This window comes from Acomys russatus, chromosome 12 (assembly GCF_903995435.1).
Source record: "Acomys russatus chromosome 12, mAcoRus1.1, whole genome shotgun sequence".
NCBI classification, from domain to species: Eukaryota; Metazoa; Chordata; class Mammalia; order Rodentia; family Muridae; genus Acomys; species Acomys russatus.
The window spans coordinates 15,614,139-15,641,704 of NC_067148.1; the positions used below are offsets into that span (position 1 = coordinate 15,614,139).

General features: G+C 43.9%; 1 protein-coding gene across 1 annotated transcript in view; it reads left to right on the forward strand.

Annotated features, from left to right (window-relative positions):
* Positions 1-2,298: 2,298 nt before the first annotated feature.
* Pard3b (par-3 family cell polarity regulator beta) overlaps positions 2,299-27,566 on the forward strand; it is a 979,071-nt gene continuing 953,803 nt past the window's right edge. The window contains exon 1 of the mRNA XM_051153919.1: positions 2,299-2,773. Coding sequence (XP_051009876.1) covers positions 2,654-2,773 — 120 coding nt within the window. The 5' untranslated portion in view covers positions 2,299-2,653. The remainder of the gene's footprint in view (positions 2,774-27,566) is intronic.

Here is a 27,566-nt window from a genome sequence, read left to right on the forward strand (position 1 = left end):
GTTATAGCACCTGACATTTCCACCATACATTTCACAAGGCTAGCCAGTTCAATAACAGTGGTCAGTGTGATTGCCTACTAAAGTATTGGAAAACAAATGGGAAAATATCACACCACAGGCAATGTTAATCCATCCAGCGGGCAAAAACAAGACAATGGAACCTGGGTCTAGACTCCTCCAGCGTTACTCAATCAAGGCAAATTATTTATTGTCTTCTGCCTAGGAAGTCCCTCAGGGCATGAAATATTGATTTAGGTGTTTGCAGGGCATGGATGACTGTGCTGCTCCTCTTAATATATGATGAATTGTTTCTACGTGTGCTTCGAGGAGGCTGAGAAGCAAATTAAACATGGTTATTTAGTAAACATGAAATATAAACACTAAACCCTATTCCCAATTACCAGTCTGGGGTCATGAAAGTTCACTGGGTGGTGAGCGGGCATTGCTCACATCAGAGTCTAGCTGCGGGCTTCTGTTATCTAGCATAGCCATGAACTGTGCCGCATTCCACAAGACCTGATGCTAATCTTCCTGTGAGTGGGATGGGGGCCTGAGCCTGCGAGCTCTTCATAGCTGACCTGGGGAAGGTGGGTACCAGAGGAGAACTTATAGTAGGCTGCAAAGAAGTTTGTGATGGAAAGATGAACAAACACTAGTCTCGGTCTGGGTGGGAGCCCAGTTTGGTGACAGGCTTCAGCACAGGATTGGGGAGCCCGATGGGACATGCGCTTGTTTCATCAGCTGAGGATCTTGCTCTGCACCTTTCTACACATCCATATAATCCCAGGTACCTACAGTGAGGATCACTCACTGATGACCCACATTTTGTATTTGTTTGATCTTACTACTTCCTGTGGAAGCCATAGCAGAGGGCTCCCCGGGAGTCCACGTCATTGTGAATGGAGACATTATTAGCAATGCAGTTAATAGCTGGAGACGGTCCCCAAAGAAACACTTTTGATCCTGTCTCCAACCTTGCCTCCTCAGGATGCTCAATGGATTTTTTTTGGGGGGGGGGCAAAAATGAGTCTGTCTTTGGTTTAACTGAAGTCAGTCTTCTGGATTTGCTGCCTGTCTGTCTGGACTGTCTGTCTACTGTGCGTTTTCTTCAAGTTGACTCAGTTTACATGACCCTCTTTGTGGCCATTGCCCTTGTACAAGGTGCTTACGTGGAACGCAATCAAAGCATATTAAACGTATAAACGAGCTTTCACTCATTTTAAACTCATCGATCAGAAGTCCAAAATCCATTAATTTAACACTGTGCATCACCCATACCGGCTCAAGCAATTCAAGCTCAATACAAGTCGGCATAGGAGCAATTCTGGTAGAAAATGGAGGATCCCCTGGGGGAAACTTATTAGATGCACGGAATGGCTAGAAAACAGGAGGACCCCAGGGCCTGTTCAGTCTTTGGGTACCAATCCGTTTTTGTTTTTTGAATCTTTCACTGCTGAGGATCAAATCCATGGCTGGAGGAAAAATTTCTACCACAGAACCACACCCATTAGGCCAAGCACCGTTCTTTTTGTACAAGGTGTGTGTATGGTGTGTGTGTGTGTGTGTGTGTGTATTTAAATTAAGGATACAGATGTTACTTGTTGACCAAAGGCCCTCCCCAAATCTTGTTCAAGGATAAGCATCTGCAAGATCATGACTCAAGAGTGTCCTTTTCTTCATCAAATGCACAAAGGGGGTCACCCTTCCAAAGGGAAAGTGTAAACTTCTGCACCCTATCATATTTGAACTTTGGGTGTGATTTTAGTGGACCACTTGGCACCTGCACTGTGTCCTTAAAGTTCCATTCAGCTTAGCTCTCTTGGGACCCCAGAGGTAGCTAAGAAGCTCTGCCTTCCGGGCAGTCTCTACTGCTCAAAGCTTGAAAGCTACCACTCCGGGTATTTTAGAAGGCGTGGCAAGAAGCACCTGCTTGGAGTGTCCCTTGAACCTCCCTCTAACTCTCATTTTAAGGGAGCTGCTCTGCCAATTTCCTATCTGTTCCAAGCGTGCTTTATGAGATCCGGTTTCAATCCCCCTGTGGTAGCTCCCAGGTCCCGTTACAATCCCCCGAGAGCTCCGTGTACGTGTGAGAGAGGGAGAGAACCAAGGGCGGGTAACAGGCTACTTACTACCCAAGGTCTAGTTAATTCCGGGCAAGCCGCGGCCGCGTGAGCGCCGCGGCCCCTTTAAGAGCCCGGCCCAGGCTGGCCCTCGGGCCGAGGGAACCCAGAGCGCCGCGCGCGTTGGAGGAGTTGGGAGCCGGCGCAAAAGTTTCCTCCCAACTCCGGCCCCGCGCGCCGCCGCCGCCGCCGCCCACTCCAGCCCGGGGCCTGGGGCCGGCCCTGCTACAGTCGCCAGGGCCACCGCCAGAGGCAGGGCCCGGCCTGGCCGCGCCCGCAGTTTCACTTTGGCGCGTGGAGCCTCCGCCTGTGCCCGGCCGACCCGCCGCGTCCCCGCCAGCACCCTCTTCCCGCCCTCGGCCTCCCGTGGGGTTTCTGGGGGTGGGGTGGGGGGGAGCAGTCGCGGGTCCCGGCCCCGGAGCCACGCGAGTGACAACGCCGAGTCCGCCCCCACGTCCCCTTACTGAGGGGCTGCGCCCCTGGGGCCCAGGCACCTGTTCGGCCGGCCCCCCGCGCGGGAGCCCAGGGCCAGGATGAAAGTGACAGTGTGCTTCGGCCGGACGGGCATCGTGGTGCCCTGCAAGGATGGGCAGCTGCGCGTCGGCGAGCTTACCCAGCAGGCGCTGCAGCGGTACCTGAAGACCCGGGACCAGGTGAGGGGCGCTCAGGGCGCGGGGAAAGGGGCGCGACTGCGGCGGGGCTCACTTAGTAAGAGCCCTAGGTCACGCACCTGCCGGGCGCCCTGGACCAGGTGGCACTTTTTCTTAGGGCTCAGAGCACCTCCGCGGGGCTGGTGAGCGCAGCCTGCAGCCACAACTTTTGCCCGCTGCTAATTTAAGGGACCCGAGGAACCCAGCCTGGCCACAACTCAGAGCCCCGAGAGGAACGGCGGCATCCCCCACTCATTGAGGGGTCCTTACACCCCACCCCACCCCCCGCCATATGAGGCCTACTTCCAAGTCCACACACCCAGTCTTTTCTGCAAGACAGCCTCAGGTGTTTTGCGTAGCGGGGCTCTCGGACCTACTGTTGCAGGGACACCGTGGTGTAACTCGTGGGGGCTCCTCTGAAGTGTGATTTCTGACCCATTAAGTCCCGCCCCAATGAGGTACCTTGAAGTTAGGGCATTGATTGGCTCAAGAAACACCTTCAAAGTTGTAGCTATTGGAGGTTTTAGAGTTCTCAGCCTAGTGGAAGCTCTCCTGGTAACCTGGGCGGGAGGAGGTGGGGATGCAGTAGCTTATACCAGCCACTGCACTGGAGCAGGTTTTTGTTTTTTGTTTTGTTTTGTTTTGTTTTGTTTGTTTTTTCAGCTAGGTGCCACAGTTTCTATGAGCTATGGCTTATGTCAGGTCCTGGCTTACTACCGACATAAGAAGGATGACCCACACAGTTCTGAGGCTCAGGGACAAGAAAAGTCAACAGTTAGCATATTAAGTGGCAGGACTCCAACACTCTTATCACAGGTGTTGGGGTGACTTTTGTGGCTTCTGTTTTCTTGTATGAAACCTCTAAAGGAATGTTCTGAAAAGCACCTTTAAGTTTATTTTTATTTTTTTCAAATTAAAATGGCCTGTTTTGTTTGTTTCAACTACAGCCTCAAACAGATAAGCCACAAACTCTTGTTTTAGGAGACAACAGTTCTTCTAATATTTGTTCTCATAATATGTTGTAAACTATAGTCAACAAGTTGCTTCAATCTTGAGATGAAAAACTGTAATTTTGATTTATTTTAATGTCATGTATGTTACCCAAAGAATAGAAATCACTTGCTTTTTTCTAAGTACATAGTTTAAAATTTTAAATTACATATATTTATTTGATGTGTGTACGGAGGGTTCACAAATACTGCTGTGGAGGTTAGAGACCACCCAGCTTGGTTCCCTCTTCCTGCTGTGGATGAGAAGCCATGTAGGCCTTCAGGTTTGGTGGCGAGAGCTCTTACCCACTTGGCCGGCTTAGAGATGCAAGGAGTGCCTGTGATTTCTATGCTTCCCCTAAGAATTACTGTACAGAAGAAGGACTTCTTTGTATAACTTTGAACAGTCAAGTACTGGAGGTCAGAGGCTAGAGAGGTGGCTCAGCCATTGAGGGTACATACTGTTCACATAGAGGACCGGAGTTTGATTCCCAGCACCCGCATCTTGCGGCTCGTAACTACCTGTAAATCCAACTGTAAAGGGAGCCAGTCCTCAGCCTGGTTTACGAAGTGAGTCCAAGACAGCCAAGGCTACACAGAGAAACCCTGTTTCAGTAAATAAAAACAAACAAACAAAAAAAGGAGCCAGCCCAAAAGGATCTGTGCTCATATGTGCCTCTGTGGGTGTACAACCCCCAACACACACCTTAAAAAAAAAAAACCACAACCAAAAACAAACAAGCAAACAAACAAACAAACAAAAACCAAGCAGGAATTGAAAGAGAGTAGAATTAAAAGTCTTTTTTTTTTTTTTTTTTTGACACAGGGTCTCTCTGTGCAGCCTTGGCTGTCCTAGATTCACTTTGTAGACCAGGCTGGCCTCGAACTCACAGCTATCTGCCTGCCTCTACAACGCCCAGCTAGAATGAAAAGTCTTAATGAAGTACATATACTTCCTAAATCTGAATTCTTACGATGGACTTGAAGTAGAGGAAAAGCCCTGTATGAATCTAACCTAATGAGGGTTTTGTTTTGGTTTGCTGGTGTACTGTTTATATCACACAATCCAGTTAAAAATTAAGATTTGGCCAAGTAAACTGTTTCTTTGAAATCATATTTCACTGGTTTATGGAAATCAATTGAGGTCAGCAGTAACAATGTAATCTGCAAAAATTATTAGATTTCAATGAAGAGTTGTTTACTGGGATGATAAAGTTACGTTTTAACTCATTAGTAGTGATGCATGTCCTCAAATCTTATATATTTAGGAATTTACTATAAGTTTAGAAATATAATGTACAGGTGTTGGCTACAAGCATGTAAATAATCATTAAAAAGTAACCACTGATCTTTAATGGGTTGTAGTTAGATCTTAAAAGGTGTTAAAAGCTATTGCTACTCTGAACCAGAAGTATAATTTATACCACAGAACTCAGTGTAATCTCATCGATCAGGTTACTCTTACTGCCAGACATTTTTCTGTGTTTGCATTTATATATTAGTGAATGTGACATTTAAAGGTCACCCAAAGCTTATGAAATCTCTCATTTTTGAGTTTTAAAAGTTTCAATTTATGTGGAAAATGATGTTTTCTTCTTCTCTAAACATCCCTGTCCTCTACTTTCATTTTAAGGGATTTTATAAGCATAAGACTTAACTAATAATTAGTGTTCCTAATGTAACTTAAAATGTCAAGAAACACTCTGAAAAATTTCAGGCTTTTATCCATTGTATTAAAAAAATAATGGAAGGAGACCAGAAATGTCAAAATACAACTTGTACAACAATTTGTAATGAATTCACTTTCTATAAACCAGGAAGAGAGATTTAACGTACTCGATTTTATGGGTAGCATTGCGTAAGCCCAATAATAATGACAGCTACCATGTACCAAGCTTACTCCGTGAAGATACTACGCCAATAGCTTATATGTTACCTGACTTCTCCCCCACAACACTAAGAATTAGAGTTCCCTATTTTACCAATTGATACGCATGAGATAGAGATTACTAGTAAATTGTGGGATTGAGCTGTTTCTTGGTCTTTACTCTCAGCCACATATCCTTCTATGTCATCATGTACTCAGCGTTTTCAGTTTTTTTTTTTTTTTTAAAGATTTTCTTTGTTAGCTACTACAACAAGGCATCAAGAAAGCATCATTTTGTTTTCTGACACAGCAGATGGGACCCAGGGTTTCATGCACAACCATTGAACTACACCCTTAGCTGCAGCATAGTAGTCACAATCTTCTCCATTGTATCTTTTATGGTACAAGTACACATGTTGTAGGGAGAAGTCTTGTTTCTGAAGCATATGCTACTGAGGTTGCAGAGCATCTGTGAAAGATACTCCTCAGCCTCGTGACAACCAAACAAACAACAAAAAAGGGCAGTATCCTTCACACACTCAGGTGGAGGGAGGTGCAGTGGAAAAGACACTTGGTGGGAACCTGAGTGACAGGTGTCTGTGTCTTCCAGAGTCCTGAACAATCTAGATTGCAGAAAGGCTTCAAGACAGGATGGAAGTTGTAGTTTCTAAGGGCTGCAGGGTGAGTGGAGCCCAAGGAGGCTCTTGTAGATTTTGTTCCCGGCGGCGTCACAGAAGGGGCAACCACCTGCCGAGAATAAGCAGAGAAAGCTGGAATCCGTGGCATGTTGGAACCAGCTGAGTCAACATACGATAAGGGCAGAAGTAGGTGAGGTGCTGAAGGAGCAGGCGGAGCTCTGGGGAAAGCTCTAATTATGCTCTGAACTCTGGGGCTGGAGCTTCCTATTTCTACTGGACGGATTCCACTTCAAAGGTGAATTGATGGAGGGGCCAGAATTATGGGATGGCTTATCTTTGGATCCTGGTACTATATCAGTGTCTTGGGCACTAAATCCAATTTAGTGAGGTAGTTAGTAGAGGCGATTGTCTCCGTAAGTAGTCAAGGTATGGGTTACCGAGTAATTAGCCAAATTTATCACCAAAATTACATGTCACAGGTGAATAGATAATTGAACCCTGTAACCTGCAAAGTGGACCCTGCTGTCGACCCTGGCTGAGTACCACCTCTGATTTTTGCATTTAGCATTTCAAATAGTACAGGTATCTGAATCTCTTTTGCTAAGAGTTTGATCAATTGAGTATGGTATGGACCTTGGGCACAGGTATTATGAAGAGCGTGCCCCCCACCACGTGATTCCAAAGCCCAGACTAAACCTATCACTAAATTCTCCGCACTGGTGAACTTAACTTGACTGTTAAGCTCATTCGATGGCAACGCCGTGTTACAATATCTACAGATCATTTTTAACTATGCCAAGGCAACTCTCCTTCAGTTTCCACCCGGAATAATTTCTCCTCATAGAAGACCCTCAAGTTCTTAGGGCGAAAATACGTGCATATGCTTGGTGAGTTGCGTGAGTTGAGCTGAAAAAAGGGAACAGCTGCGAGCAAGGGCCAGGAGTCGTGGGTTTCGAGGAGCTGAATGAAGTAGCTGGAGAGTCGAGCATGGTGGGATCTTTTGAAAGTGGACGTGCAGGTCTCATTGCATACATGAGCGACCTTGGAGGGCAAGGAAAACAGTAGGCTTTTCAAAAGTAATTTTCTTTTTCTGCATACAAGACGGCTTGAATAATTTGTTCTCCAAGTTAACAGTTTCCCGGAGCTAGAAATGGATTAAGATGAACTCCACCCTCTGATGAACTGTGGCGTCAGGCTCTGAGCGAACTTGTACAGTAATTGAGGCCTGCAGTGACGCTGTGTGACCAGCTGAGAGGAGTAGCTAGAATTCTTGAATTTTGAAACTTTGCAGCCTTTGGTGCCTTTTTTGCCTGAATTGGTCTTATGGTTCTTGGTTCTTAGTCTCAGCCTGAATTTCTAAAGCACCTTTTAATTGGCTGGGCCTGATTCACATGTGGCTTTTAACTTCTCGTCAGATCTCTACTTCTCTGATATGCCGACTAGGTGCTTATCACAGCACCCAGAGAGGAGGACTCAGCAGCAAGACACGTGCTCCAGCTTAGTTTAGGTCCCACTGTTGGGCAGGTAACGTATTGCAAACAGGCCTCATGGGACTTCTGTAATAGGACATCTTAGGGATATATTTTCTAATTGTGTAAGAATTTTGACGCATGTGCTTCTGATTTGTCAGTTAAGAACACAGAGCAAAATTAGCAAAAGAAAAAGTTTGTGGATAAAAAGTCAAGAGGAGCCTAGGAGCAAGCTGCACAGATCCTCCGCAGGGCTGGTGGACGGGGCTCTGGCCCACCATTTAGTTCACTAATGTTCATGTAATCACTGTGCGTGACTGGGAGTCACACCCCCAGTTTGGAGCATCCTGTGCTGAGCTTGGAAGGCTCAAGCAGTGAAGTATTCATTCCCAGGCTTTCTGTGCCATAGATTTCCCCGTTAGGAGCTTGGGCAAATGGCAAAGTTGTCAGCTGTTTATGAGACTGTTTTCCACAGGGATTGGTAGTTAGCATTTCAGAATCTGTTGGCAATTAGAGGCTCAGGCTTCCCTTGTCTAAAGCAGGACAGTCCAGTAGAAATTTTAGGGGTGGTGGACGTTGTATATTTGTGTCTAATGGGCCTTTCTAGGGCTGTATGTCTGTGAAATACTTGCTTTATAGTTAGGCAACCAAGACAGAGAATTTTCATTTTGGCAACATTCAGTGGCCTCCTGTGGCCTACCTGAGTGGACAGCTCAGGTTCCAGTTGCTCTGATGTTGTCCCATTTTGGAGACCACTGCCTACAGCTCAGAAGGCAAGTGTCCAAACCTTACCGTTCTTACAGATGTCGCCGCTCTGTTCTGATGAGCATTCTACTGTCAGGAAGTTATCATCACCTACTCTTGGGTAATCCGACGTGGTAGAGACAGTTTTAAAATTTAAATCTTCCATGCAGGCACTAAGCAAATGCCAGGTTGTTTGAGGAGAAAGTTAAGTACTGCCTCAGTTTATCTTCGGTACAGCAGCCTGAAGACGCGCACCCTCTGTTTCATGCGACAGGTAACACAGGGACAGGAAGAAGCAATGAACAACATACTTGCATCATTTTCACCGAAAGTTAGGTCTTCCCAACTGCTACTAGCATTGAATGTGTTAAGTACCTACTTCCGATATCCCGTGTTCTTCTTATTCTTTACCTTCTTGGCTATTCTCAATCTCTTGGCCTTCCCTCTCTTCTTCCTGTTAAGCTCAGTTGGCTACAGGACTCAGCTGGTACAACTCCCCCTGTTTCTCTGCTTATCCCATAATGAGGCCTTCCAGTCACATGGCTCCACTCTCAACCTCTCTTCTGATCTCCCAAGTCCTTATGCACCTGCCATTTTGATACTTTTTTTTAACTTGGATGTCAAGTAATATCACACACTGAAAGCATGCCACAGGCTGACTCCCGGTTCACGCCCATCTCTTCTGTAGCCTAACCCAGTTGTTAAAGGGCCGTATCACCTTTCCAGCTATGCCAGTCAGAAACTGTCTTCCTCGATGGTTCCTTTCCTCTCATGACCCCAGCCCTCTGGTGACCCATAGCCAACCTGCAAGTTCTTTTGACTTTGGTATTATAGAATACTGATCTCCAGTTTTCATCTTTCTTTTAGCACACTGGTACTTGCTTTATATGTGTGTGTGTGTGTGTGTGTGTGTGTGTGTGTGTGTGTGTGTGTATGTGTTTCATCAGGATCTGTCCACTTTATCTTTTTAGATAATGCTTTTCACCCTGGGGCTTGCTGACCAATGGGCTTCCTGTCTCTGCCCAGTCTTGCACTGCCATTACAAGCATACATCACCACATGTACCTTTTTATGTGGGTGCTCAGGATCAAACTCAGATTCTCATGCTCCTCTGGCAAGTGCTTTATCAGCTGAGCTATTACTCCAACCCTTATATTTTATTTTTCCTATTTTTGTTTGCCATGTCACTGCTATAGCACCCTCTTCACTCTAAAGCTAAGGTGGTCATTTATAATCTTATCAGATTGTGCCATTTTTCTATTCCAGTTTCATTAATGGCTTCCATGTGTCTCAGGCAACCTATAGAGTGCTATGTGACCTGGATATCAATGCAGAAGAAAACTCCTAGCACAGTAGGTGTGAGATTGCTGTTCTCAGAAAGTCTTGCTTGCAAACCTGTCCTTTAAATTATATGTAGGTCCTTAGATATGTGGAGTGTCCCAGCTATTTCCCACAAAAATGACTTACTGGGCAAGATTATGTAAAACACATGGCTTGTGCAGAATGCCTACTCTTTATTTTTTTAGGTGTAAGCAGAAGGTGTCTTTATGACCAGCCTTCAATAGAGCTTGAGTAACGAGGGTCATTGGTAGGCAGCACTATATACGTCTGTGCTCAGAACTGAAGGCACATCATCTCCACTGGAGGACCTTTGCAGCTTGCTCCTGGGCTCCTCTTGACTTCTTACCCATGGCCTTTTTCTTTTGCTTAGTTTTCTCTGTGTTCTTCACTGACAAATCTTAAGCATGTGCATGATAGCATGTGGAGTGCAAATCCTCCTTGTGGATCCTGGAACCTGGTTGTTCTGTGGACTCAGACATAAAATCTCGTGCTTCTCCATCGCCCTCCTCTGTCCTCCATCTGTGTGTTACTGTGCCCCAGCTACACTGCTCTGTCAGCATATGAGCAAGCATTCCAGGCCGACTTCCACCTCAAGTGCTGCTTTCTCTAAAATATTTTCTCCTCACTATACATCTGTTTACCTCTGCATTCTTTCCATCTTTCATTATTATTTTCTTCTACTGAAGGCCTTCTTGACTATCCCATTCATAATTATAACCCCTCCAACACCCCCTCTCTGTTTTTCTCTCTTTGTCTCTTTCTTACACACACACACACTTTCCCTTTGGATCTATTAAAAAACCCTCAATTGAACCAAATGCATTATCCACATGCAATAAAGTATTCAGTTTAACAAATAGAGTCCTTTGTCTATTTAGTTCATTGCTGGCCCTCTTATCTCTTAGAAGAACAGGTACATAGCAAGCTGTTTATAACTGCTGTTTTATTTATTGTTTTTAATCATGTATCTGTTCCTATCCATTGCAGTTATCTCCTGCCTTATTACCAGTACTCAAAACATATATGCCCAGATACCTCAAAACATAATTTGACAGGTTAAGAATTTGGACCAAGCACATAACAAAGCTTTGGTGTGATTATTTTCTAGGTCTTGGGTATTCAGGATTGTGTTTTCATTCATGTGGTTAATTGTTTCGGCTAAGTAGACTGACTAGCTGGCTATATCACCTGCCTAGCTGCATATGTCTTGGGCCTTGGTTCTTGCCACCTGATGAGTTTCTTGTATTTTTCTATGTAGTTATTCTCAGGACCTTATTCTTCTTACAAGTTTCTTCTTAAGATGTATATAGCAAAAACGCAACGGAAGGCTACAAAGAAGACAAAAGAGTATTCATAAAATATAGGCCATCAATAGGCATAGTCTTATTTCTAATGCTTTAATCCATTAGTTAAAGCAAATCATAGATCTAGCCCTCGAATCAAGAGAGAGAGAGAATTGCACTAGGAGCTAAGTACCAGCACACATGCTCCATCAGACTGTTGTCACAACGGATGATGAACAGAGTTGTGAAGATCAAGAGAAGTGAGGATCAATTTATAAGCTTTGCAGCCAGATTTGTCTTCTGAGAAACAAGATAGCTGAGGAATGCTCGTCGAAAGGGAAGATATTGACGTTGCTCGGAAGGAAGATGGGGATTCAAAGCAGAGGCAGCCCAGTGGTTGAGGGAAGGCCATGGAAGAAGTTATTGCACAACCAACTTGGGCAGGTAGCGAATGACCGTGGGGACTGCCCTGAGGGATCTGAATGGTTTCAGTTACCCAACCTGACCAGCATAAACTATTAATTTTTTGCTAAAGTCGGGGACTATGAAGCTTCCTTTTGATGGTGGGCGTAGCCACAATATAGAACCACCTGGGAGGAGTCAGTTTCCATGAAAAATTATGCAGATCAAGTTTGGCCCTCGCGAATATCTGTGGGGAATTGTTTATCTTGACTATGTTAATTGAAGCAGGAAGAACTGTCCAACTGTGGTGGTGGGCCGCCATCCCCTGGCAAGGCGCCTAGGACTGTATAACAGCAGAGAGAGCTGAGTTCAGACACGAGTGCAGTAATTCATTGCTCTCTGCACTTGGTCTGGAATGTAAGTAAAGAGATTGGTGGCTGCAGGTGCATCCATCTTGACTCCCCCCTGCAATCCTGGTGTATTGCTTGGAATTGGGAGCCAAATAAACCCTTTATCTCTTAAGTTATCTTTGTCAGGGTGTATTTCATCACAGCAACAGGAAATGAAACAGAAACAAGGACTCTCAGATAACTAGATAATGAATTAAATGTCTATGTTAAGAGTGCATCACATGGTTTGTTTACATAGGTTTTTTACACTTTCCCTAGCTAAGCTATTCTCAGTATGGTCGTCAAGATCTGGTGGCTGAAGCATGACAGTTTTCAGTTCCTGTTGATGATAAATTTTAGTTCCTATTTAGTTTCTATTAGTCCCATCCTTTCAAAATCCACTTGAATTATCTTGGATTTTGAAAACAAAATTTTGCCTTCCTAGATGCCCCCTACACCATCTTCTTGTGGGCTGGTGCCCACGAGGCTTGTTCTCAGTCTCATTTATATGCCGTTGTTTTATCAATCATTGAGGTATGCTTCTAGATCTGAAGTTATTTTAGACTTAACATCCCCTGCCTCTAGACTTCGATGGCACAGCACAGGTCCTTTGTCCACCATCTTCTCTGTGAAGCTGCCTGCTGCCGTTGTGTTTCAGCCTGTTGCTCTACCCACGGTTCCACAGTTCACTTGCCTATACTCTTGAGAAACCTTGATATCCCTCACATCATGATGAATTCTGCCCCTTTATCTTACATCACGTGCTAGTTGATTGCCGTGTTACTTTGATGTTTTGAAGTGTGCCTCTTGGATTTGTTTTCCTTTTTGTCCCAAAGCCACTCCTTTTGAACATTTCTTCTTGTGGTTAATAACACAGACCATTAACCATCTCCTGTCTCTGTCTCCTAGTTCGACCAGCTCCTAAGCCTCTTATCATTCTCCACTGAGGACCCTATTGTACAAAGTTAATGAGCTCAGTGGTACTGTTGGCAGCCTTCAAATGGTGCTTTGCTTTTCAATGAAGACCGTCAAACTTTGCCTACCTGTCCAGGGCCTTTATCCTTTTACCTCCTTTAAACTACTAAATGCAGTTCAGCATTACTTCAGGCTTTCCATCACTGTGGGTAAATACTGCCCATCCTGAAGGGGATGGTGTGTCCCCAGCCTCTTTTCTAGGACTCCTTCCTGCTATCTTCCTCATTGCTGTCACATGTTCGAGTCTCCAGAACATCCCACATTTAGATTTAATTTAGTAAAACATATCTTCGATTACACTTGTTATTGGTCATGGTCTGCTAGGAAATCGGAAACCCAGGTATCAATCACAGCAAGTTATGTCAGCAAGGGCTTCTCTTCCTGGGTGAAAGGATGTGGGTGCTGGCTGGCCTGCATAGTCTCCTACCTGCTGTTGCTTTCAATCGTCCGAGTTCCACACAGACCCTCCATCTGGTGCCCAGTGAGGACCATTCTTAGAGGCTTGAGCTTTGGCCTTGTAGTAGCAGACTTCATTTCTGCTGGTGAAACTAGCATGTGCCCCAAGTGTCCTGGGCGTGGAGGACATTTCGTACCTGGCCGCAGTGGAGTAGTTAGGCAGGCTGTGCTGCATACCCGCGATCTTTTTGTTTTTCATACTCTCTTATGGCCTAGTCAAGAACAGGCAGTGTGTCTTGTTGTTTCCTTTCCCCCTGCATTTAGCACAGTATCTGATGCACAGAACGGATACTAAAAATGCTTGCTAAATGGTACTGACTTTTACATTTCTTTCTTTTGTAAAAGTGAGGGTGACCTTGTCGTCAGCCTGGTGTTTGTAAGTTTGAAATTGTAATATGTGGTAGCATTTTTCCCCCTAAAGTCTAAATGCAACTTTTCTCTTGATTATTTTCAATGCCTCATCATATCCGCATTTGCTGTAGGCAGTCGTTTAGTGGTCCATTATATCTGCCACACTGATTGTCTTAAATAACAGTTTCCCATTCTGAAGGTTGACTCACTTCTCAGATTTTTTGAGACTGATTGCTCTGCGCGGTTCTGATGTCAGTGAAGCAACATCATAATGATTTTTTCTTCCCGAAGAGACAGGTGCAACACAGTCTCTTCTATTGAGCACTGTTTGATTTTCACGCATTGTAGCCATTAATTTCATGTTGATTTTTTTTGGAAATGATGCTGAATTTCATCAGTTTTGTGGTTTATCTTTAAAGGCATGGTATTGGTGTCTTGGGGGGTTGCTAAAATTAGGTCTTGTCTCCCGTTGCTGGGCTCAGCCAGCTTTCTGATTGCAGGACTCTCACTCTGTATTGCATTGTGATGCAATTGCAGGATATCAGGAGACAGGCTGGTTAAAAAGGTTTACTCTCAATTTGGCCCCTATCAGATTCAGTGCCACGTAATATTGTTCAGATAAGAGAAACCTACGTCGTTCCTGTTTTTTTTTTTTTTTTTTTTTTTTTTTTTTTTTTTACCTCCAGACGAGGGTGTTAAACTACCTTGGTGGTCCTGGGACCAATTTGATGTGAAGCCAGGTGACTGAAGGATGTCCATAGCTCTTGGCTAATCTCTCAGCAAGAACAGAGAGCCACGCTCAGCTGTTTCGTTGCCTAGTTTGGAGTAGAATGAAAGGCCACGAGGAGTTTCCAGCCATAGGCTTCTGACGCTTTTCTTGGTATGGCAGATGTCTTGTCTTTATTCTTTCCTAGAAGCATGACCCTAGAAATGGTGACCTCTACACAACCCTGGGAGCTGGTCTGTTTCTGCAAAGAGATCCGGGGTACCCACCTTCAGGACAAAGGGGGAACAATGGTCGCCTCTTAAGCCTATGTCATATAAAAGCTGTGTATTCACGAGGCCTCTGCTGGGTCTCCTTGTAGGAGATGCTCTGTGGCAGTTGTCTGTAATAACCCAGGAGTCAGTTTGGTGACTCAGGAGAAGTCAGGAAAAAAAAAATCACATTGGGTCACACAACATATTCTGTGCTTGAGATGTAGGCTGATACAAGCCCTGGGGAGGCAATGGAAAGAAAGGACAGAGCCAGGGGTGTGACCAGCGAGTGCTCTGTGATGTAGGGCTAGAGGGGTGGTGGGCAGAGGGAACTCAGCTTTGGGCAAAGGAGGAAGGGGGTTGAGCAGGATTTGCTCTGGGGCCTAAGGACATTGAGGGATGACTGGGCACTTGGGCAGAGGACTGAAACCAGAGGAGCATGGGAGGCAGCCTGTCTCTGTCTCGGGTGGCTGGCACTTGTTTTCATTTTCATTCTTTCTTTCTTTTTTTTTTCTGAGATGGGGTATCACTCTAGGCCAGGCTGGCCTTGAAGTCATTGCAGTCATCCTGCCTCAGCCTTCTATGTGTGGAGACTACAGCTGTGTATTACCTCCTGCAGAGGTGGGGATTTTGGGTTTGTTTTGGAGAAGTAGACAAGAAGAGGGCATTTTCATAGCATGCTTGTCTAAGGGAGTCAGTAGTGAGGACAGGTAGTTCACAGCCACATGTCCTCTGTCGTGACCAGCTAATGAGGCATTCTGGGGGGGGGGGGTGGTCTCCTTGACTTACCTTTCTGTACTGATAGCCCCAGAGTTGGGAAAGTGGGGAGCTGACGACACAGCCGGGCTTAGGAGGGGAGAGGCTGGCTCTGTCTGGCCAAAGGAGTGGAGCTGAGTAGAGATGACACAGGTGAGCAAAGGAGCTTCGATGCTCAGAAGGCGAAGGAAGCATGGAACAGCTCTCTGCGGCGTGGGTGGACCTGGTGAGGAGGCATTCTGAGCTTCACACACTCGGAATTCAAAGGTTGTCAGTGTGTACACGTGTGCCGCAACCCCTGAGGCTGGAGGCACCCAGATAAGCAAGGCGAGGTTGGGGCCCTTAAGGAGCCCCCTGTGTTGGGGGAGGGGAGAAAGTGAAGGGGGTTGTGAAGGTCAGGCTGGGATCGTAAATCACTGGCTCATAAAAATGCCAGTCCTTTGTACTTTTGTTAGGTACAGTATTAGGGCTTTGCTTCAGGTAGAGATTTGAGTATAGATGTGGGAAAAAAGCAAGATGGTGCCCAGAAACTAAGGTTATTCCACTAAGTTAAGCAATATATAGACTATTGGTGGCCTTTAGCCTCTAGGAAGTCTCAGCAACTGGAAAACCTGGTCTGCACCTTTCTCCAGTCTTGTCTGCAGCGCAGGGGCTAGACAGCCTGGGCTCTTGTTCTCTGACTTTTTACTGAGGTCAGCTATTGAAGAGGACCCAGCAGGGGAACAGAGGTCAGGAGGCTCCTTCCCTGTCAGGTCACTGGGGATGGGCCTGTCCTTTCTTGTCAGATTACTCACTCACAGCTTGTCGCCTCTGTACCAACTGTGTCCTTGGATGCCCCTGGGCCCCAGACCATCGCAGGGACTCACCACTATTCTGTGCACTAACCCATGATGATTTCTGAGGCCTCTGGCAAACCTTTGTAAATTATTTCTTTGTTAAACTTCTAAGTGCCAAGTTTGACCAAACCATCTATTTCCTGCCAGGATTTGGACAGAGGATCACAGTAAGAAATAGTGTGTTCCTTCAAGATTCAGCATTCCCACACCCACACGAGACAAAAGCTTGTGGAAGAATATGTTCCCTTACTACCAATGATACTGTTTGCTTTTTATTCTGTTGTTTGTTTGTTTTTGTCTTACTTAAACTGAAAGGTAGTTGGGACATACTAAATTGATTCCACAGGTTAGAACTTGTGGTTTAAAGGTCAGTAGAGTCTTGATGTTTAGGGACATTGAGTGGACCATGAAGACATCTAACTAAAAATTCCCAAAAGTCTAAGTTCGAATTGGCTATAGATTAAATTGTTATGCTGGAGTTACATTCTCAAAACGAAGTGTTGAAATTATTTTCCCCATGGATTTTAATGGCAGACCTCTATATTAATAGACCTAGGCCCTAATTCCTGTGACTCACATTGTGCCAGCACATGAACTACGAGCCGTCTTAGCCAGTGTCCATGTAGCTTGATAAATTCTTAGAAAAACTGAGTTCTACTTGTCATCGCCGATTTCTTTTGTGACACAATAGTAGTATTGGTGACTTTAAATATTAGGTCTGGATTACTTCTCTCTGCAGTAGACAGTTGAGGAAATGTCATTTAGGTAAATAGTCCTTGTCTCCATTTATAGACACAGTCATAGAGATTCAGTGGGGTTGAGTTTTGAGAGCAGCATTTGATCAGAAATACTTTCCTGGACCCTTAAAAAAATAAGTGTAACTGAAGTTCAGAAATTGCTAGTAAGAAGAAAATTTCAGGGAGTTACTGTGGCTAGATTTGCATTTCAGATTTCTCTCCTTTTGTTCTATTTTGTCTTTTGGTAAAGAAAAGCCACTTGGGGGAAGAAAAAAAAAAAAGAAAAGCCACTTGGAAATGGAGCAAAGAGAGTGAGGGGGGCTTCATTCTATCACTGTGCTAGTTTATTAGAGTGGCCGTGACACATTACAGCCCACCATGTGCCTAGAAACAGACATGTTGGGGGCCGAGCATGTGGAACAGCAAAAAGGCTCTAGAACTCATAGGCTATGGCCACCAGTTAGCAAACCTAGGGTGGGTGTGTCTCAGCAAGATATAACCTCAAGACCTATAGTCCTGAGGACTTGAAGCTGTTATGGTGCATAGCTCTGCTTGTTACTTCTGTGGTCCTCATAATCCTCCTAATATATGAATTGTGTGAGAAATCTAAGGGAGCTTCCAGCCCCTCCCTGGGCATCATCATTGGTACTTGCAGTAAAAATGCTTGATCTCTTTCAGGCATTGCTGCCGGAGCAGATTAATGATTCAACCAGCACCCTTGAAAAGAACCTGCAGATGTAGATTGCTAGTAGTGACCACCACCCTTAGAAAGGATTTGGGGAAACAGATTGTTTAGCAAAGTTAGGTAGCGATGTTTTCGCTATTGGCTCTGATGCAGAAAATCTTAGGGAACAATTGGAAGTTAAGTACAAGCACACTGCTAATAGTAAAGCCAGGGGCATTTTGAGCTTGGTGAGCAAAGACAGTACCCCAGTTAGCACCAGCTGAGGTACTCTCTCACTGAAGCTGGATTTCAGGGTGATTAATTTCTTATTCTTATTTTGCCCTCAACTTTCTGATATGATTTAATAGAAATTACTGATGAGTAGATGATTACCTTTAGGATTTAAAGTAGAAATGGCTATGTGTGTGTGTTTTTTTTTTTATATAGAAGTTTAGATTTGTGATTCTTTTAAGATTTTTATAAGATTACATTTTAAGATAATTGATTCTTTTTAACTGCAAATTGCAGCCTGCCGGTAAAGAAAAGCTGGCTGAGAAATTACCTTTCTTGTTTATGCCCTTTTAACATGTAACAAATTGCCTAGTTACAAATGTCTATGTGTTCTTACAGATAACCTGTTTTTCATGTTTGTTTCTTACCCATGATACGTAAAACATTTGATCATGTGAGGATATTGGGGACCATGTTTTTCTCACGTATACTCATTGCGATTATTCACGTAAAGAAAATAGAATGTAACCACACTGGGATTTTTGTACTGCTTGAAAGATCTTGCTGGGATATATAAGCTGTGGGAGAAATAATAAAGTTGTTTGAACTCGCTCTTTGGCGTTTGTTCCATCCGCCAAATGTTTACATGTATATATGTGTATATGCACAGTAGCTGGTTGGCTTGGAACTCACTGGAGTTTTTTTCTATCCAAGATGTGTATGTGTATATGTAATGTGTATAAGGTTCTTGGAATACATCTTGATCCACCCAGTGTGTGTGTGTGTGTGTGTAAGTGTGTGTGTGTACGTGTGTGTAAGTGTGTGTGTGTGTGTGTATGTGTTTCTTTTCTCTACTTTGCCTTTTTTAGATACTTGCCACTATCAGTGGAAGCCCTGCTAGGAGCCATGAGCCCTAGCCTCTGCTTACATGGTAGCTGTAAGTCCCTACAAGGAAGCACTGGGACTCTGCCAGCAATTTAAATCTGGTCCCTCAGGCCACCACTACCAGTGGAAGCCATTGCCAGTAACAGTCAGCTCCAGCCTGGGAAGTTGCACTCAGAGAAAGTCTGCAGCATCACCAGCCAGCTGCCAGATCGGTAACCCCCTGTTTCCCCAGGTGGTGCTGAAGCTGGACTTTGATATTCCTAGATATACTGGTACCTGAACAGATGGTGTTTGATATTCTGGCGCCCAACCTCAAAAGTCCCTAGCTTTACCATCAAGAGTGTAATTTTTCTTTCTTTTTAAAAAAATATATTTTATTAATTTATTCATATTACATCTCAATTGTTATCCCATTCCTTGTATCCTCCCATTCCTCCCTCCCTCCCATTTTCCCCTTACTCCCCTATGTGACTGAGGGGGACCTCTTCCCCCTGTATATGCTCATAGGGTATCAAGTCTCTTCTTGGTAGCCTGCTATCTTCCTCTGAGTGCCACCAGGCCTCCCCATCCAGGGACGTTTCAAATATGGGGCACCAGAGTTTGTGTGAATGTCAGACCCCACTCTCCACTCAAATGGAAGGATCCAGAGGCTCCTAGAAACCTACCAGAAGAACATTATGACAGGCGGATCTGGGCCTAGGGGTCCTGCTCAAGCTATGGCACCGGCCAAGGACAATGCGTGCAGTAGACTTCGAACCCCTACCCGGATCTACCCAATGGACAGGACGTTCTTCATAACTGAGTGAACTTTTTCTTAACTTCACATCGCTGCTCCCTAAGACTTTCTGCATCAGAGCCAATAGCGAAAACATCGCTACTTAACTTTGCTAAACAATCTGTTTCCCCAAATCCTTTCTAAGGGTGGTGGTCACTACCAGCAATCTACATCTGCAGGTTCTTTTCAAGGGTGCTGGTTGAATCATTAATCTGCTCCGGCAGCAATGCCTGAAAGAGATCAAGCATTGTTATTGTGAGTGTCGTGACACTGCCCAGTGAGGGACTGGAAGCCCCCTTATAGTACTCACACGATTTATATATTAGAAGGATTGTGAGGACCACAAGGGGAACAAGTAGAACTATGCTCCATAACGCATGGAGTCCTCAGGACACTAGTTCTCAGGGTTATGCCTCCCTGAGACATGCCCATCATGGGTATGCTAACCGGTGGCCATAGTCCACGAGTTCTAGAGCTTTTGTGTTCCCCGTGCACAGCCCCCAACACAAAAGAAAATTATTTTTACACAGTTTTGGAAGCTCAAGATTCCAAATCAAAGAGTCAGAGGGTGCTGTCTACTCAGTGCCTCCAGCAAGGGTCTTTTCTTGCTTCTTCCAGCTCAAGCAAGGCTTAGTGTCCTGTCATTACACACTATCTTATTTCTGTATCCTTCTATCTGTCCTCCTCTTGTGCCAGCGGTGTTGTATTAGAGCCTGTTATAATGACCATATCTTGATCTTTAAAGGCCCTGTTTCCAAATCCCACCATATTCATGGGTACTCGGGCTTAGAACCTCAACATCTCTCTTTGGGGAAGGACACAGTCCACCCTGAGACAGTTGAAGTAAGATTTACTGGACTGTTTTCTTCCTTCCTTTCTTTTTCTTCTAGAAAACAGACAAGGAAAACTCATTTATTTCATTTGCTTTTCTACAATGTAACTTAATTTATTCTTTTAAAATTATTTTGCTTTATTTTACCTCATAATAATATATCGATAACCTTTTTTTTTTTTAAAGGAAACTGAAGGTCTTTGGATCTGATACCACATATGTTGCTACTATCCTTTGACATTTTGGCATTTGTGCCTCTCTGGGTGACCCTTTTAAGGCTCAAGCGTGTCTAATATTTGTCTTATCCTATATTCCATGTGATGTGCTTCAGCAAGCATTGATCAGAAGTTCAGTGGCTATATGCACTGGCTTTCTCTTTAGGCTAGAACTAAGTCAGTTACCTGTGGAAATGACAGTCGGGTATTTTGGAAACTAGTCATGTGACACACACAAGTCCATTTCCTTCACAGTGTCATCATCATGTATTTAATGTGACAAGAAAGCAGAGGCCAGCACTAAATGAGTTCCCTGTGTGTGCAAAAGAGGGAGAGCTCGTAAGCTAGAGTGGCCGAATGTGAAAATTGGATAGACTCGAGATAGAAGGAGTGTGCCTTGTGGCAGAGATAAAAAGAAACAGGAGTTCTCTGTGGTTCTCAGACTGTTGGTCCTAATTTCCTTTTATACTCACAAAGAATATTTATGTGAAATATTTCTAGTTATATGTACAAATGAAGACAGAAATTACTATGTTTAACTTATCTCAAATGACTCTATTATAAGCTGAAATCTCCATATTATAGTATTGTATATATATATGTGTGTGTGTGTGTGTATAAGTAACTACCATCAGAAATTAAAAGAAAAAACAAGAATCATGGCGTGAGGTAAATTTGCTTTTGCCTTTGATGTTTGGCTTATTTTCAAGTATGCTTTCTCTGTGAATCCATTTAGTATGTTTTGGTTGAACTATCTGAAGGAAGTCCTGCTTTGCACTCCATGGAACTGGAAAAGAAAGGTGTATTTTAATAGCATTGTCATATAATTAGACATAGGAATTTTGAAGTAACTGGTACTTTCATTTCTCATTCTCCAAACAAATAAATGCAAGTTTCTGTGAGCCAGGAGTCTAGCCACTTCTCCAGGCTCTTTTTGTCCAAAGTTTATGAACCTTCAAATGTGAAAATGGGGCTGCAGACTCATCTACAAGTGTCACTGGAAATACTCTCTGTGCCCATTAAAGTACTTGGCAGAGTTCATCCATGCAGCTGCAGGACTGAGGGCCCTGGCTTCTGATGGCTGCAAGTTGGAGGCTACTCTTTGTTTTATAGGCCATCGTCCTCTACTGGAGGCCACCTGTGTGTTCCTGTCATGAGGCTTTCCCAGCCTGACTCTTTGCTTCATCTTTAGAACTGTTTGGCTAGCAGGATGGGGTATTAAACAAAGGCATTGCAACATGGTTTTTAAAGGTTAGTTGTCATATGGAACTGGAAACCGTAGAAGTGATATTTTCATATTCTATTACAATTCAATGGCTTATATATTCTCTGATTAGAACGTCTATCTATGTGTGAATTGTTCTATTACCTATATTATTTGTGCAGAATATTGGTTTTCTTTGTGGATTTTTGTGGAATGTTTGAAAGAATCATTTTGTTTTTACTCTTCTTGTGTGTGTGTTTCTGCATTGGAATTTGTTCATCTGGGGCCAAGTTGCTGGCTAAAGTTTTAATTTCTTGCATTCTTTTAGTCGAAACGGGTGCTGGCAAGAGGACTCTCAGCATCACTCAGAAGAGAACTAACTGCAATAGCAGCTGTAATATAGATAACCTGCCATGGAAGTCAGTAACAATCAATTAAAAATAGTTAACACCACAACAACGTCAAAGGGAAAAGAGTGAAGCTAATACTGAGCAAACTGAGAAGATATTAAGTAATAAGGACAGGAGTGGGAAAAAGGAAATCAACACAAGAGAATAACACTAGAAAAAGAAAATGGAGAAGAGAGAAATAAGTGAAAGAGGAAAATAAAGAAAAAGCAGAAGATAATACTAGAAATAACTAGCAGCAATTTCTATTACTCCACTGGCCTGTTTACTAACATTTAATTTCATTCATCTATGAACCATGCCTATCTGACAATAGCAGAAATAATGCGTAACAACCAGCTGTCCTGAAGATTTGCCATTAACCAAAACCCATGCAGGACAGACAATGGAAAATAGGAATAACATGTACTTTCTTCACAGTGGAAGTAGTCTAAATCTGTTCTTAATTTTCTTAATATTTTAGATAATCCTGAGGAGAGGGTGCATGTCAGTCTCATAATCAAGATTTTTTTTTTCAAAGCAGTGATCACAGTTATCTAGAACACTAAAAATGTGCACTTTGAATTTCAGCTGGTATTTGGGGCATTCCATAAAGAATACACTTAGACTAGAAGCAAGAAATTGGTCTTCATTTAATTATTTGATCAGAAGAGATGATTGGAAGTTTATTAATGAAAAATTGCCAACAAAGTTAGGCACATGATTTTACACTTAATAATTCTAACATGTCATTATTTACAATGAAATTCCAAAAATATAACAAATGCACCCAGAGACTTTAATTTTTTCCTGTCATCCATCCATTGAACACTGAGAATGGAGCTGAATTTTAGTTGCAAACAAAGTCAGGGGCTGCCTCCATTTTGTGCACTTACAGTTTTATATTTGAAAAGAGAAATTCTAAATATGTAATTGTCTCAAGTATGTAGCTCATATCTGTCTTTCTTTCTTTCTTTTTTTTAAAAATAAACTACAAGTTGTGATCACTTATCTTTTGACTGTGTAGGTGTTGTCTTAAAACCAGAATGCTTTTAGCTTCTAATTTGGAGAGTATATTTGTAAAGTATAAATGTTTACACAATACTGTGTGTAAGCCATCAATGTGCTGGTCGAATTACAGGATAAAATGCGTGGCACGGAAGTTCAATAACCAGTTGAATTGAGAGTACTGCCAGGAGACATAGCCACACCCGTGTAGCAAGCAGGTAGTCTTGCGTGGTGCTGCCTGGCATTCTTAGTTCTGCTTTAGTAGTTAATTGCATAATACATTAGTGTTTGACTTTGTAAATCAACTTTTTAAAAGATAAATTTTAGTCTTGGCTATGGTTTTCTTTAACATCAGGAGGTATACACTAGCAGATTCTGTTTTGAATTGTTCTCCATAGTTAGAATGAAAGTCAGTTGGAGTGGTGAGGGTGAGAGAAGTGAAAGGAGACTTCCTGTTTGTATAAGTAGAGGCAAGATGGTGTTTACCGAGAGAAAAATTCCATGTACACTGGCACATTGTGGTGGTAACATCAAGGATTAAGCACCTATAAGAAGGAGCCAAATACAACCCTCTCCCTCAGTATTTCTTAGGCCTTTTCCTGTTAGGGGTTGAAATATTGGCTTGAGATTCTTAAAGTGTATATTACGGTGTATGATGTTTCTATGTGGAATCCAGCCTGGTATAACAGTACTGCTGAATGGAGATTTGTCTGCTGAGCCAAATCCTGAGAACTTTTCTTAGAAGGAGAAGTCTAAAAAGAGATGAGATTTTATAGATGGAATCGGCAGAGGCATGAAGTGTGCAGAAGGCAGTGAGCTCAAGCCAGTGAGAAAGCAAGCATTTTGTCGTCTGGGGCATATCTTGCTGCCAGTATCTCATTCAGTGCTATAGCTGGCATAGGGGAGGATAAAGAATTTGGCTATGTTTATGAAGGAGAGACCTTAAGGTCTCTAATAGAGCAGGTTTCTACCTCACCTTTAAAGGCTGATGCCAGGTTTAGGACTGATTAATTCCTTTGAGCTTCCTCCTGTCTTAATCTGGCAAAGCTGAGTGGGCAGAATGAAGCCTGTCAACGCTCCTATGATGAGTTTTGTGAGGATGGACTGACTGAGGGGCTCAACCTCAGAGGAGAGGGTTGAGAACATTGTGATTTGGAGACCTCTCAAGAATATTTGGAGTCTTGATTGGCTGAGTAGAAACTCAGCTCAAAAGGCAAGAAGAGTAAACAATGAAGATGCCACCTACTTCAGATACACCATGGGCCCACATAAAGGATGTGCTGAGAGTGGGAAAGCCAAACGTCGGATACATAGATGCCAGAACTGAGATCTGTGAAACCTGCGGGTATTAATTCTGCCTTCTATGTGATGTTTCTATCGCTTAGGCAGCATGTGGAACAGAAAAGCCACCAACAGGCTGACAGCAGAAATAAGTAGATCTCTGAAGATTCTGAGGAAAGCACTGGGCTTGGCCCTTTGGGACCTGAGGTGTAGTGCTAGCTCCTCCATGAAAGAGCTAGCTCTGGAGGCATGGGCAAGGTCCTTGAACTCCCAAGACCTAGGCATAGACACATGCATCCCAAGTCTCCTCCCCAGCATAAAATGTTTCATACTGCCTGATTTATTACTTTCAAGTATTCCTCATAAGTGCTAACTTCCAAGCTGCCAAGGAGTAGTCTTTGTGGGACCCATTATGATGAAGCATGATACATAGGCGATTCATTTATAATTAACTGTGTGTGTCTCCATACAAATAACCTCTGAGCTCCAAGCTTCTCATCCAAGTTCATCTCCCGTAGGTCGGCTTACACCCTCAGAGTTTTGTTTGCATCTTTAATTTATTTGGAAAATGGAGTTTGTAATATGTCAATCTCAGCAAAAGATTATTACCTCACCAAAAGGAAAATGTTTTGGTTTTGTTTGGTGTTTTTCTTTCACTCCGCCACTGTGCTTTAAATAGCAGAATAGTATATACTTCAATTCCCACCAAATTGTTACCAATTGTGAAATATTATAACATGACTTAAGTGAAGGTTTGGGCTATTACTGTGTGAGTCCTGTCCTATGTTAACTGTGTCTGTTGCTGCCATGGATCTATGTAGGTATGACTGACAGGATCAATCACAGTAAAATGCCATAGGAAAAAAGTGTTTGGATTGACTCATAATCCTGTAATTTTTATTCTCACCAAAGAGGAAGTATCACTTTCCCAGGGTCGGGCTTGGAGTTACTTCATGGGTCCAGAATAATACCTCCTAATTAGAAAAGGAGGAAGTGAAAAAAAAGTGTGCCGAGGAGTGACAGTGGTCCATTATACAGAGAACAAAGTGCTTGGTCGGGCTTTTGGCCAGAAGGAAAGTAATGGTTTCTAAGATGAAGGCCTTCTGAGAGCTGAGGGTGGGTTCAGCATATCGCTTTTGTAGGAGCCAGAAGCGAGAGGATGAGAAGCTTAAAGCAAGAGGAAGAGAACTGTGCTTGATGTACGGATGGGCAGAGTGTGCGTGGCGAGGGCTGGGGAGAAGGAGGAGGGAAGGGACAGGGAGGAAGACTTCTCAGCCTACAGGAAGCCCTCACCTGCGGGAGCAGTGTCCCCGCCTGAAACCCAGAAAGTGGCTTGTTGCTGACACAGAAGTCTCACTGTCCCTGTAAGAGAATGCAGCTATTTGACCTAGGCTGTAGGTCATCACAGTCCCATTGGGAGACAATTAGATATTGCTCAATTAGAAATGTCTGTGCGAACACAGTAAGTATATGTCCCCCGCCACCCCTTACAGTTCTGCAGCTGTCCGGCTCCCTGAAGAGATGAGCTGAATGCGCACGTGCTGCAGAGAGCTAGTCACATTTTCTAACCAACCTTCTTAGAGATACCTGCTCATTCCGGCAGTCGGCGTTCATGGGTTGGCAGATGTGTAGAGTGCTTGGAGCTGCAGTAAATGCGGGAGTTGCCGCCCTCTTGCAGGAAGTCTTCATTCTATCTGATGGTCCATGTCACTTGTATGTCTAGGATCATGTCTAGGGATGGCCTTGGAAAGGAGCTCTCTCTGTGGATGAAACTGGGGCTCCTTTGCTTCTAATTGTTGGCCCACAAAAGTCACAACCAAATGTCAATATGGATGACCAAAGGCAGCCTTAGGAGACTGGCTAATGGCTGTGCTGTTCTAGCCTGTCTGGGCTTCCATTTCCAGCCCAAGGCATGCTCTGCTTCAAATACGATGTTGTAGGAAGATGTAAAATGCACCGCTCAACAGGCCTGATCGCCACACCAAGTGGACGTCTTCCTTCCTCTTCTCTGCTAGATTTCACTCATGATGTATTGACTGCTGCAGTGAGGACTTTTGTGTGGGCAAGATAGCCATGGTGATAAAGACAGCAGCAGTGGATTGATAGGCTCTAACCTCCACAGAGCTTACTGAACCCCAGGCGCTTCGTATGCATGATCTCATCTGATGCCTGCTGACAGGGTGGAGGGGTGCTGTCATTCTCTCCTGCCAGACTGATGATGTCATTGAGACTCAGGGAGGTTAGATGACTCTCCCATATCCATCTGTAGCAGAGGAAGAGAGGGCCACTTGTCTGATCTCTCTCTCTCTCTCTCTCTCTCTCTCTCTCTCTCTCTCTCTCTCTCTCTCTCTTCCTCTCTCCATCTCTCTCTCTCTCTCTCTCTCTCTCTCTCTCTGTGTGTGTGTGTGTGTCCCTCCTTCCACAACCTCTGTTCTTGCCATCTGCTAGCTGATACGGCCTTTAGTTTATGGTAAATACTTGCTAAGTAGAAGTTTCTACCCTGAAGGACACTTAAGCTCCCTGGTTTCTCCTTGTTCTGTTGGCATGCTGTCAGTGCCTCCCCAACCCTTGGGTACTGAGGCATGACCGTGCAGGCCACTGTTTGTCCTTCAGCCTTTTACTTTGTCATTTCTGGCTTCTTGTTTTTGCAGCTCAGCACTCCTGCTCAGCTTCTGCCCTTGGGCACCACTGTCCTCATGCCATTCCTGCCCTGCCACCGTGGCTGATCCCTAGGCTTTTCCTGCTCATGGCAGCTCTTCCCAGGCCAGGGTTAGTTCTTCTCTTTATCCCTCTAGAGTTTCTTGTGAAGTTAACAGCTGTTGCAATGCTAGCTCCGATGGGTGAGCCAACTGGGCATTGGGATTACTCGAATTGCCCCTTCATTTAGTGTAGATGTGCCCCTTTCTGTGCAGATGTGTGCGTCCTAGACTGTTCCTTTGTTCTCAGGGGTTGTTTGGCTGCTGTATAGAGCATGGCATCAGAGAAGTGCTTTATTGCGTTAGTGACTACTGACTGCAAGCAAAATGTCCTATTAACCTTCTAAATCCTTATTTCTAGCTACATGCTGTCTTTTCATAAAAGAAATGATGACAAAGTTCTTTAGGAAG